We start from the raw sequence: 13,167 nt of genomic DNA, 5'->3' as shown, positions 1-13,167 counted from the left end.
ATGTAGTGATTGGTTTGTGTTTTGAAATAGCCTCCTTTATAAGGTACCAGAAGCAGGTGGTGTGTATGGCTTAAACACTAACATTTGTTTATGGCATGAAGTGCTCTCAAAGGAATTAAAATGGGCTTGGTCATATTCTCAGTGCCTCTTCCTGCACCCACACCCTCCTAACATCGCTGTGTTGTCTCAGTTGCTTCCAGAGCCTCCCTTGTTGCCATGTAACAGTCTACATGGTTTCAGCAGACTTGCTCTGTTAGAGGAAACCTGTATTCATTAGAAGTTTTGCCTTTTTTTTTCCAGAACTCATGGAAACATTGAGTCATCACATGTACTCTGCAAGGAAGCATTGGTAATTTCAACCTGCAGAACTCAAAGGAATCCAGGAGTTCAGTTAAATTTAAGACTACCAATTTGACTCCTTTCTTTCACAGGCCTTTACTTCCGGACTGGTGGGAGAAAATTAGCTGAGGAGGAAGATGTGTATTAGTGAGTATTGTACAGGAGTGCACTATAGGTCTCCTTCCAAATCCTCAGACTCCCCATTCACAGTATTCATCTAGAGCATAACTAGACTACTTTTCATTTCCGGGGATGGAAAGTGTGGGCCAGCTGTCTCTAGTCTGTGTTTATAGTCTGGGACTTTTCCTCAGGGCACCTGTGCCTGTCAGGGTCCTGAGCTTTCCAGAAGCTTCCTGGGTTAGATTTATTAGTATTGAAAGGCAGTTCTAGTTCAGAGTGACCTTTTGATGATCTGTGAGGAGAGCATTTGGGGGCCCAGAGACAGTGTAGTCATTGGCTAAAACAGGAACATTTGAGTCAGGTAAACTTGGGTTGGGATCCACATTATCTGCCTTATTGGTTATGTTGTTTGGTCAAGACATTTAACTACTGGGGTGCTAAGTGACTCAGTCATTTGAGCATCTGACTCTTGATTTTGGTTCAGGTCATGGTCCCAGTGTCATGGGATCGAGCCCCACAAGGGGCTCTACACTGAGCGTGGATTCTCTCTCTCTCTGTCTCTCTCTCCTTCTGCCCCTCTCCCCGGCTCACACTCTCTGTCTCTAAAAAAAAAGAGAAGAAGGAGAAGGAGAAGGAGAAGAAGAAAAGAAAGAAAGAAAGAAAGAAAGAAAGAAAGAAAGAAAGAAAGAAAGAAAGGAAGAAAGAGAGAGGGGCGCCTGGGTGGCGCAGTCGGTTAAGCGTCCGACTTCAGCCAGGTCACGATCTCGCAGTCCGTGAGTTCGAGCCCCGCGTCGGGCTCTGGGCTGATGGCTCAGAGCCTGGAGCCTGTTTCCGATTCTGTGTCTCCCTCTCTCTCTGCCCCTCGCCCGTTCATGCTCTGTCTCTCTCTGTCCCAAAAATAAATAAACGTTGAAAAAAAAAATTTAAAAAAAAAAAAAAAAGAAAGAAAGAAAGAAAATACAATTTTGAAAAGACATTTAACTGTTTTAACACTTCGTAACTTCATCTGCAAAACGGGAAGAGTGATACACACCTCATAGGACTGAGATGAACATTAAACTAGATAGTAAGTACAGGGTGCTTGGTAGGCACTTAGACCCCTCTATTGTTAGTAATGATCAACCATATTAGAGAGTTGGGAGACTTTGAACTTTGTGAGGTGAACATTTTTGTGTCCCAGCTTTTTCTTTTGTAAACACTCTCTAAAAACTATTTATCAGATTCAAAGTAGGTTAAAAATGCCTGCCTCTCTGTGAACAAGATTAAAGGAACATGAAGTACAGCTCTTGCTGTATTTCCCCAGGTCAGTGTTATTGCTTTGTCACAAACAGAATACGGGGAGATGTTAACGGTGTCAGTGCTTACTGCCTCTCCTACCCCGGCCTCTCCATTACCTCCTAAATTCCTCTCATACCACTATAGCTCAGGCTGTTATCTCTTCCCTGCACTGCCTCCATGATTGTCCCCACTTGCTCCTTAAAATCCACCCTCCCCACATGCCACTGTGACAGCAATCTTTGTGGAACAGATTTGATCCTGTTGGGCCCTTGTTTAACAGTATGGTGGCTTCCCTTCACTCTTAGGTTAAAAGATGCCATGCCACTGCCTGTCTCTCACCTCACCTGCCAGCACTTCCCTTTAGCCACAAGGTGGGATTTCCTTTCCTCCTGGCCCTGGGTCTCTATCAACTGACCCTGTTTCCACAAATGCTCCTCACACCTTGGGCCCTCTTGCCTTTAGTGACTTCATACCTTTTGGGTTTGCGGGGTATCAGATCCCAGCTTTTGGGGGTAATGTTTCCATTTCAGAAAATGTTTCCCTGCCATCCCTCCCCACTCCTTGCTGTAAGCATTCTCATGGTACCCTATTCTATCATTTGACACGTTTTTAAATCTGTATTTGTGTGATTGTATGATTAGTACTAGTACCAGCAGTAGACTGCAAGCCCCACAAGGACAGTGGGTCCCTGGTCTTAGAGCAGGGCTTGCCACATGTTTGGGGCTCTCTCAGTGTGCAATGATTGCCTTGGGGCGGTCACAGCACACTCTTCTGTGCCCTTTTGCTGAGCCCTGCCCATCAGTCCTGATGTAATGTTGTCTGTGCCTGTCCCCTTCTCATTCCCATGAACAGTCTCAGCTGGACCCTCATCTTACACTTGGGCAATGAGATCCTCTGTACATGGCTTTCCTTTTTTTTTTGTGCTACCTTGAAAGCTGTGGTCCTGGCTTAGAAGATCCACTGCTCTGTCAGTCTCACTTTCCTCTTGACATATCTCTCAATCACATTGCACTGATGTTTCCTCCACCTGGAGTGCCGTCCACTTACCTCTCCCCAAATCCTCTTCTGTACTGCTGTTCCCACTCAAACCCGACCCACTCTAGAGGATGCATCCATATTTCATTATATATATTGAGGGTTTCTGAGGTGTCCTTTCTTCCTGATTTGATTAGAAATCCCTTTGGAAGATGGGATAATGGATCTTAATTTAATTTTTCTGTTCGTTACCTCAAGCATTTTAAATTTTGGTTCCTTATTGGGGCGCCTGGGTGGCGCAGTCGGTTCAGCGTCCGACTTCAGCCAGGTCACGATCTCGCGGTCCGTGAGTTCGAGCCCCGCGTCAGGCTCAGGGCTGATGGCTCGGAGCCTGGAGCCTGTTTCCGATTCTGTGTCTCCCTCTCTCTCTGCACCTCCCCCGTTCATGCTCTGTCTCTCTCTGTCCCAAAAATAAATAAAAACATTGAAAAAAAATTTTTTTTAATAAAAAAAAAATTTTGGTTCCTTATTAAATAGAACTATATTTTTCTGTTGTAGAAAACTTAGAAGATATAGACAGTCCACAAGAAAAAATAATTTTGAATCTTTTCAAATACTGCCAACCAGAGATATTTTGGAAGGTATATACTCTTCCAGACTCTCTGGTGTTTGTAGATGTGTGGATGTGCATACATACATGGTGTATACATTTGTGGTCTTTCATGTAAAATGGAAGCAGTGGGCAGTGTCCTCAACTCTGTTTTCACAAAGTACTATATCGTGAATACCTTTTTGTATCAAATAATTGTCATCAGTCACTCTCAAATGGTAAAACTATGCAGGAAATATTGTCCTTATTGAAATAATTATGCCTTTAGAGCTTTCTTAAAATTTTAAATTCTTTTTTTGTCATGGTATTGAACTTTTATCTGAGCTAGGGAGAAAAAAATAACAGTAAGTGAAGAGATGACACTGACATTAGAAATGAGGCGACACAAATTTTTTTATGTTGCCTTTGAGATTAGAATTTATACAGAACCTGGAAGTATTTTGAGAACTTGGTGAAAACAGTTTTGATATAAAAGTTGATGTGTTGACAGTGCTAACTGTTGTAATGAATCCTATACTGGGGTAAGGCAGGTATTGTGGTTTATTTTTTATGACACACCTCTTGAATTCCAGGGCAGGGAGCAGAACTGTATTTCTTCTTCCAGGTTCTCAGAAGATCAAAATTCCTGGCTCGTGACTGACTCTCTTGGAATGTGGAAATAACTGTTTCTTCCCTCCTCTCACACACAAGTACTTCACCTATTGGATTTTTTAAAATGAGAGTTTAGTTTAGAAACAGGCTCAGCACATATCGAGGTATAAGGTGGACAAGTAGAAAGAGTAGAAACAATATTTATAACAATGTTATAAAAAGTTATATTAAAACATATGTCTTAGGTTGAATGTGTGAAAATTTTTATTTTCAGAAAAGCTCCCTTTGTTGAAATATTACCAGTAGGATTTCTTTTTAAAACAAGTTTCCTTAGAGAATTAAAAATTATTCTGTTAAAAAAGTTTAATCTTACACTCAGTTTTCCAAAAACATGTTTAGTACATCAAATGGGGTACCAACATTATAATTTATGCTCAACTGGGTGGCTCAGTCGGTTAAGTGGCCGACTTCGGCTCAGGTCATGATCTCGCGGTCTGTGAGTTCGAGCCCCACGTCAGGCTCTGGGCTGACAGCTCAGAGCCTGGAGCCTGTTTCAGATTCTGTGTCTCCCTCTCCGTGACCCTCCCCCGTTCATGCTTTGTCTCTCTCTGTCTCAAAAATAAATAAACGTTAAAAAAAAATTAAAAAAAGATAATTTATGCTCCGGAGGAAAAGTGCAGTCCTCCTGCAGACACGTACTTCCTTATTCCTTCCCTATGGTCTCAGGACTCTGTTGAGGAGGATTCTCTGGTTTTGCAGCAGATGTGTTTTGGGGCTGGGATGATCAGTATGCCTTTTCATGGCATTTTATATTCTCATTAGATCTTACTTTTGGAATAGTTCTTTTCACCCAAAGAGAAAGTACACAGGGAAAGAACAATCAAGAAAAGTTCAAAGATGCTCAGTATCTTTCTCCTCTGTTCCTGCCTCTACACTGAGGATCTGACATATGGTAGGACTCCAGGAAATACTTTTTGAAGAGCTAATGTATAAATCCTGACCCTTGTGTTCCTAATTTACTCAGCAATGGAATTTCTCACTAATGCAGTCATTAGGGGTAAAGTGTGCTGTGTCAGAACTTAGTCGACATTGGCACATCATGTTACTCAGGTCCTTTCTTAAAATCAAGTCCTTTTAATATAGGGGAAAGACCAGTGATATCATCTAATTTGGTTTCTTGTGTTTCTAAATGGAAAAATTGAGGATTTTCATAGTGAAATGACTTCCTGTGTGCTTATATGTCAAGCATAGCAAGAAGGCTGACAAACATGGAATATTTCTGGTTTCTTTCTTGTACCCTTACACCAACTTACCCTGTACTTAACCCTTTCAAAATGTGGATGGGATAAGTTACTTGAAATTTTATTTCAAATTCCTTTGGAAATAGAATTCACCATATTTTGACAGCATCTTTTGAGAACAGTCTTTAATTGTCTAACAAAGTACTGCAGATGACCTCATGTTGTTGGTCATGAGAGAAACTTCAGTGTGTGTCTGGCTCGGAATGATGCAGTGAAGTTCTCACAAGCCTCTGATGACAGGTCAGGCTGTCCACTCAGGTGTGTCCAGCTTGAGTTACAGAAAAGCTGATTAAGGAAAAAATTCAGGGGGACTTGTTGCGGTGTCATCTCCTTATGAATGGCATCGTTTTTTTGGTGATTTTTTTTTTTTTTTTGACTCTGGCCTGGTTTTTTAGGCAGTTTATTCTGCCTTCCCATATTCTTTGTTCTAGTTAATTTCATCTTCAACCTACTTATGATGGCATGTCAGAGTTAGAACTCTTAAGCAGCAGATCTGTTTTCAGTACTGCGTCCTTCCTGCATATTGATAGCCCAGAGCACTCTAGAGAGGTCTCATTTAGAGAGATAGCAGGGCTGATAAATATTTAGGAAATGAATGTGTTAGACATAGTGAGAAAGGACGATATTCTTACTTTACTAGAGAGTTTGCTTTCCCCTGTAAATGATTATTCATAAGATAAAATTTTAAAAAGGATTCATTTTCATTAAGTTCAAAATTAGTTGCAAAACATAAAATTATTCTCTTATTATGTGTCACACAAGGAAATAAATGGCGTGGAAATGTACAACTGCTCAGCCAGTTTACAGGCTCTTAGTAGCTAGTACAAAAGTTACTGCTAATGAGGCCCACTTAACTCTGCCATGGAATCTGGTTTGTCGCTGTCTTATTTCTGTGTAGGAGAAAGATTCACAGTTTAGTAATACTAATGATCAGTTTTAGAAGTTTGATGTTTAACTAGGTTTCTTTACCCTTTTGTGCCTGAAGGAGTACTTAGACCAAGTACACTAAAAACTGGACTATGTCATAGGAGTACACTTATCATGATGAGCACTGAGTAATGTATAGAATTGTTGAGTCATTATATGTACGCCCAAACCTAGTATTACACTGTATGTGAATTATACTTCAACTTAGAAAAACTAGATCATGTCAGGCATAGGTAAAAATCTAGGCTAATTTTTTTTTTTTTTATTCCAGTCCCAAGTGGGAAGTGTTTATACTGTGGGAGGTACTGTTCAACTCTACAAAAGCTTTTGACTTTTTACAGTATCACCAAGAAAGTAAATTTTTGTAAAAGTATAGAATAGGTGTGCCTTTTAAAAATCTCATTTAGGTAATGTTGAATGTCAAATGCAAAAAAAAAAAGTTTCAAAATCTCACAAGTAGCACTGTAAAGTGATTAGGCTGTCAAAATCAATTGGTTGAACCACTAAATCAAAGAACTTATTTAAATAATGCAAACGTCTACCATGTATCTGGTCTTGTGGACACAGTTGTAAATGATCTGATACATTACTACCCTCACAGACCTGTTATGCTAAGGGGAGAGGTGGGTAGAGAAGCAACCTGTTGTGAGGCTGTGTGATTATGAGGACAGAAGCACAGTTGCCAGGGGAAGGCACTCTGGGAACAACAGAAAGGGAACTGTGGGTGCTTAGGGTCTAGAAATGCTTCTTATAAGTGATGATCCTTGCACTGAGTTGTAGTGGGATGATTAGGAGTTGGTCCATCTTCTAGTCTTATAAAGCTGCATGTGGAAAGGCCAGGAGGTGAGAGGAAGTGATGCCTGTCCTGGGAACCTCCCGGAATTCATTGCAAGTGTGGGAGGGCATGGGCTCAGCAGGGTTCACTTGGTGCCCCATGGCAGTGAGCCATTCAAGAGTTTTTCAGCAGGATCAATACATGATATTTTAAAATTTTTTTTTTTTTTCAACGTTTATTTATTTTTGGGACAGAGAGAGACAGAGCATGAATGGGGGAGGGGCAGAGAGAGAGGGAGACACAGAATCGGAAACAGGCTCCAGGCTCTGAGCCATCAGCCCAGAGCCCGACGCGGGGCTCGAACTCACGGACTGCGAGATCGTGACCTGGCTGAAGTCGGACGCTTAACCGACTGCGCCACCCAGGCGCCCCAGTACATGATATTTTAAAAGAGCACTTTGACGGGACACCTGGATGGCTCAGTTGGTTAAGCATCTAACTTGATTTCAGCTCAGGTCGTGATCTCATGGTTCATGAAATCCAGCCTGCTTGGGATTCTCCGTCTTCCTCTCTGTCCCTCCCCTGCTCTCTCTTTCTCTCTCTCTCTCTCTCTCTCTCAAAAATAAAGAAACAAAAAAAATTTTAAAGAGCACTTTGAAATTTGGAGGATATATTGGAAGAGGGTAAGATAAGTGGAAGAAAGATTGGTTCGGAGACATTAAGGGGAGACAAAGGAACTCTTCTGAAACAGTGCCTAGCCCAGTGCAGAGCACTGAGTGAAAACTTATTGAACAAATGAGATCCAAAGTCCTACACTGTGGTGTTGCAGGTTTCCCCTTCCAGAGAAGGGGAAGATCAGTGCAAATCAGAAGATCCAAGGTAAAGTCCATCTGTTGGCTTCTGAAGAATCTGTCGTTTCCCTGAAATGATGATAAAACTTTGTGTTCACATGCATTTTCTGAGTCATTAACTTTTGTCAGGTTCATGAAAGGTTCCTGACCTTCTGAAAGGTGAAAAACCACTGGGTTGGATGTTAGCCTGGCAGAACAGGACCTTGTGTGAGGCTCTGTAGAACTTTGTATTTAGTCATCTCAATAAAGGGCTTAAATTTATAAAAGATATTATCAGCTATTCTGATGACGTTAAGCTGGAACAGATATCTAATTATGCCAGGAGTCAAAGTACAGATTCAAAGAGAACCTAGCAGTTTGGAGACAAGTGAACAAAAGTTGTAATCAGGTTCACAGCCCAACTGTACTGTATTGAAAGTGGGATAGAAGATGCTTCACCTTAACAACTTTTGTGAGCTGTTGCTCCTTAACAACCACTGGGCATGGGGGCTGAGGAAAGCTCTGGGAGTTCTGGAGTGCTGCCTGGAAGCCTCTGAGAAGAGGCAGAATCCCAGGTGAGTGATGCTGTATAGGAGTATGAGAGAGGAGTATTCCGCATCGGCCCTCAGAGATTGTTTGGAGTGCAGAATGAACTATTTCCCTCTATAGAGACCCACAGAAAATGCACTGGCACAGGCCTCCTCTGTGCTGTTAACAGAGGGCACAACTGAGAGCTCTGTTTCTATGGAAAAGTATAAAAGTTAACAAAAAAAAGATGAAGACATGAGGCCACTTTTGCTGACACCGCCCTGTTGTGTGTTCCAGGGGTGGGTTCTCCTTCCCTTGGTGCTGAATGAAGTTCAGGAACACCATTGTGAGGAGAGGAGTTGATAATCTGGCTATCCCGTGAGCTGCTTGGTCAATGGTGTGTTTTGTGGCATTTGTGAATTTCCTATTCAGAAATTGTGTGGGTTCCCAGCGTGTATCGTAGTGCTGGTTCTACTTACAGCTCAATAAAATCTCAGAGCACATCCGAAGGGGTGCTAGAGACAATGTGAGAAAGCTTTACCTTCAGCCCCAGAATTTAGTTTTACTTGGTTGTGACAATTTCGTTAGGCCTTAAGCATTCATTTACTGAAATTCCTATTTGTCATTACAACCATTTTATAAATTTTTTTTAAGTGCTTATTTATTTTTTGGGAGAGGTTGGGGGGGGAGAGAGAGAGGGAGAGGGAAAACGAGAACGAATGAACATGGGGGAGGGGCACCAGAGTGGGGTAGGGGACAAAGGATCAGAAGCAGGCTCTGTGCTGATAGCAGAGAGCTGGATGTGGGGCTCTAACTCACGAACCGCAAGATCGTGACCTGAACTGAAGTCCGATGGTTAACCAACTGAGCCACCCAGGCACCCCTCATTACAACCATTTTAAAAGTCAGAGAGCAAGAACTGTTTCAGTTTGTTTGTTATATAGCTTGGGAACTTTTTTTTTTCTGTTCACATCCTTTAACCTTAGACTCATCAAATACAGGATTCGTCCTACACAGTTAGGTGTTTCCTGTCTCGTTAACCTTTAGTAGTTGCCAAGCACTTTTTCCCTGTCAGCATGCTGCATTACTTTTTTTAAAGCTCTTTTAAAAATCAAACTCTGTTATTTATATCTTTCTATAGAAACAAGTCCTATTTAATGTTGAGCTTTCTTGAAAGTAATATTACACTCTATGTTAACTAAATGGAATTTAAATAAAAACTTGAAAAAGGAAAAAACAATGTCAAGGTCCCTGTGTTTGTAGTGAATATAATATTAATTTGTATTGTATTCATCAAGCATCTAGAGTGATGCCTAGAGTGAAAAGAAACAGAATTGGTGGTTGTTTCTCTTCATTTGTTTTTCACATCTGTTTTGACAAAACTGTGAGAATTAGACACTTTAGGAATCCTAATTTTATGTTTGTTATGGTAAACTTTAACCTTTTCTGTATTTTAGGTCTCAGTAGGATACTAGGGCTTTGTACAAAAGGCATATGTAAAGACATATGTATTTTTTATTTATTTTTGAATAGGCAGAATATCCAAAGTTCTGAACAGAATTTGGTAATAGAAAGGCTTTCTTCTGCTACTGTCCCCAAGTTCCCCAGAGGCCTCCAGTATTACCCTTTTTGAAAGAGATAACATTCGTCACTTGATTCTTTTACATGTTTCACAACTATTTAAATCTAGTGTTAACAACAAAATTAGTAATTTCTTCCTTGAATCTTTAAAAGTGTGTGTTATGGGGCACCTGGGTGGCTCAGTCAGTTAAGTGTCTGCCCCTTTGTTTCAGCTCAGGTCATGATCTCTCAGTTCGTGGGTTTGAACCCCGTGTTGGTCTCTGCTCTGACAGTGTGGAGCCTGCTTAGGATTCTCTCTCTCTCCCTCTCTTTCTCTTCCCTTCCCCTGCTTGTGCTCTCTTTCAAAAAAAAAAAAAATATGTTACATTTTGGCGGCGCCTGGATGGCTCAGTAGGTTGAGTGTCCAACTTCGGCTCAGGTCATGATCACGTGGTTCTTGAGTTCAAGCCCTGTGTCAGGCTCTGTGCTGACAGCTTGGAGCCTAGAGTCTGCTTTGGATTCTGTGTCTCCCTCTCTCTGCTCCTCCCCTACTCACACTCTGTCTCTTTCTCAAAAATAAACATTAAAAAAAATAATTAAAAAATGTATGTTACATTTTGATGGCAGCTGTAAGTTGTCTGTTTTCTGCTGGGGTGGTGGAGCCAAGGTGACAATTGTGGCCCTGAAGGGAGCTAACATCTGCGTGTCCTGAGTGAAGGAGTAAGATATGGACCCCCCTCTTCCTTGTGGGTGCCTTAATATTTGTATTTATAATATAGATACTCTCAGGGGAATATGTTAATTCTTTAACCCTTGATGCAAAAAGAAGTTTCAGAGACATTTCTATGTGCTCTTGTTGAGGGGATTCTAGAAGGGAAGGAGGTTGATACAGATCACTCAAGGAGAAATTATGGAAACCATAAAGTCAAACTATTGGCTAAGAAGTTGCCAAGGCTCTAGCCTGTATCTGTGAGACAGTGCTGTATACTGAGTGGAACTGAATCAAAACTGGAGGCTACAATCCTGCATGCTGTTGCACTAACATCATTTGGAACTGTAACAGTAAAGACTTGCTCCATGTTATTTGTCCTCCATTTTTTGTGAACCCCTCTTGCAAACACTCACCTATACCCCCCACACACTAAAACAGAGCCCCTTTCTATCTTTGTCACCATCTGGTGTCAAATGTGCATCTACTAGGGCTGCATAGGCACCCAAAACACCTTTAGGCAGACAGTGTTGATTACACTGAGGTGCATATTTGATGAGAGGGAATTTTTAGAATAGGTAGTTACAGATTTAGAAAATCACTGAATGGAGGTTGATAGAAGAAAACATGTTCCTTTCAGTTATGAATTTTTGAGTAACATCTAGGGGGGGAAAGACACTTCCTTTCTAAAAAGGATTTCAGATAGAATGGGGAAAGGGAGGAATTGCACTGTTTCCCTCACAATTGTGCCTTTTTTTTTTTTTTTTTTTAAGGAAAATATCCCAAAGAGCTCTTGATGACCAGGCACTTCTTTATACTGACAGCTGCTTGTGGAGTCTTCGTGCATTTCCTGGCAAATAAAATAGGGCAGGACCCTTTAGTCATTACCCTACTGGAGCTTTTTAGCCTAATTTTAATTCAGAATGATGCTGGAAAGATTTATAAAGGAATTGGTGTGATTATTCATAACAATTAAACTTTGCTTATTAGTAAACACGTGAGACCCAGGTCCCTGACACCTCCCCCCACCCCCTCCCCCAAGGTGCAAGGCCCAGAGATAAGGCAGGCCAGGCCTTGCTGAGGAGGGTGTGTACCAACAGAGAAACAGGAAGCTGTGCTTAGCCCGGCTTGCCTGGAGGTTTCCAACTCTGGTCAGGTGTACTAAAGTCCCGGCAAGAGACACGTTCGTTCTGAGCCCTAGCAGCCACGCTGCTCGGCACAAATGCTTCAGACTGTCAATAACTGATGTGTAGAGAGAAGTATGACTGCATTACAGCTTAAAGAGCTGTCCCACTCAGGTCTCTACCGGAGAAGACGAGATCGCCCCGATAGTGTGAGACTAAATGGGTTACCGGAGGAAGAGCTAAGGTGAGTGCAAAGTCATGGTTGGCTGGAGGTCAAGACACCTAGTGATTGCGGCGAGATTCCTGCCTCAGTGGATGCAGCAGTGGGGAATACACGTTGAAGAGGTTCCACTGAAACCTCTCAGTCTGTAATTAAAGATTGAACACTACCCCCAGATTGTGCTGGATTGGAACTGTGCAAAACTAGAACTCATTTTTCCATTTCTTCACAAATCCTGTAAGTTGTTTTAGCTGTTCCCCAAAACTGCCGTGCTGTCTTTAAAAATTATATAATCATCAAAGTAATATTTGGAAACAATTGATATTTCCCCCTTAGTTTAAAGATAGATTGCTTTGGCTTATTAGAACATGTTTCTGTGAGGAGTTTTTCTTTGAATTTTGGTGGTGAGATTAGTTTGTGATGTTTTGAGTGGGGGTTGGGGGGTGTTCATAGAGCATTCTTTGTTATTGAAATGGTTGAGCAAAGGAATGCAGAAACTATTGAATGTAACCTAGGAAGGAAGGACATCAAAAATCTGGAGACCATTTTAACTAAAAGGTTAGGGTGTTTTGTTTTGTTTTGTTTTCAGACTTAATTTGCCTCATTTTAGTTTTTGTTACAGCTATTAAGAATTGTTTTTAGATTTTTAGGTTTTAAAAAGTCCCTGCAACATTAAGCCATATGTTAAAATATTATGCTAACTGTGAAGGGTTTAGATTTTGTTTCTGAGATGAAGTGTTCCTGTTTTAGTGCTGACAGGAGGCTGCAGTAAAGAGAGACTTCCTTTTCTTTTTATTACGTTTACTCTATAGTACTTAAGTTTGTTTATGGACTCATGACTTAAGTATTTGAATATTTCAACTAGATGGTGAGAGGGATATTTACATGCTGTGTGTTATTTCTCTTTTTTCTATAACTTCATTTTTAGAGTTTGTTTTAAGTTCTGTATTTAAATTTGACAGGGAAACAATTATCAGGAATGCTTTTTTAAACTTCTGTAAGTCTGTTTGTCTTACAGCCAGCTATATATACTACAGGAGCTATACTTTGGGAGGGAAACATTTACTTGAAAATTATCAACTCTTTCATTAACTTTTGAAGAGAATAGTAGCATTAAAGGACCATTATTGATGCTAACATTATTAGATTTTATTCCTTACTATGTCAGGTGTCTCTTAGGTATGTATAATTGTATCAATTTTGAATTGATTGGATTTAAAGACAGAATTTAAAGGCTTCAGAGTTTGAATTGTTACAAATTTTATGAGGTTTAGTGAAAA

At 40.8% G+C, this 13,167-nt stretch overlaps 1 protein-coding gene across 8 annotated transcripts in view; it reads left to right on the top strand.

Annotated features, from left to right (window-relative positions):
• The window catches only part of LIMS1 (LIM zinc finger domain containing 1), a 157,129-nt gene that overhangs the window by 77,240 nt on the left and 66,722 nt on the right, over positions 1–13,167 (top strand). The window contains exon 2 of one of the 8 annotated variants that reach the window (XM_047069448.1): positions 432–486. The exons of 5 other annotated variants lie outside the window; for them this stretch is intronic. Coding sequence is in view for 2 of the 3 variants with exons in the window: in XM_047069449.1 (XP_046925405.1) it covers positions 11,805–11,911 (107 nt within the window). In the remaining variant the exon portion in view is untranslated. Of the gene's footprint in view, positions 1–431; positions 487–11,387; positions 11,912–13,167 lie in introns of those variants that run through there. 2 more of the 8 variants (XM_047069449.1, XM_047069439.1) reach the window with 2 other exon arrangements.

The sequence above is a fragment of the Lynx rufus genome, unplaced genomic scaffold (assembly GCF_022079265.1).
Source record: "Lynx rufus isolate CCGP_SWC_20201006 ecotype Redwood Valley unplaced genomic scaffold, mLynRuf1.p SCAF_8, whole genome shotgun sequence".
In the NCBI taxonomy this organism is placed as follows: domain Eukaryota; kingdom Metazoa; phylum Chordata; class Mammalia; order Carnivora; family Felidae; genus Lynx; species Lynx rufus.
Note: the sequence above shows the minus strand (reverse complement) of the source record. Positions and strands in the feature narration are given on the sequence as shown.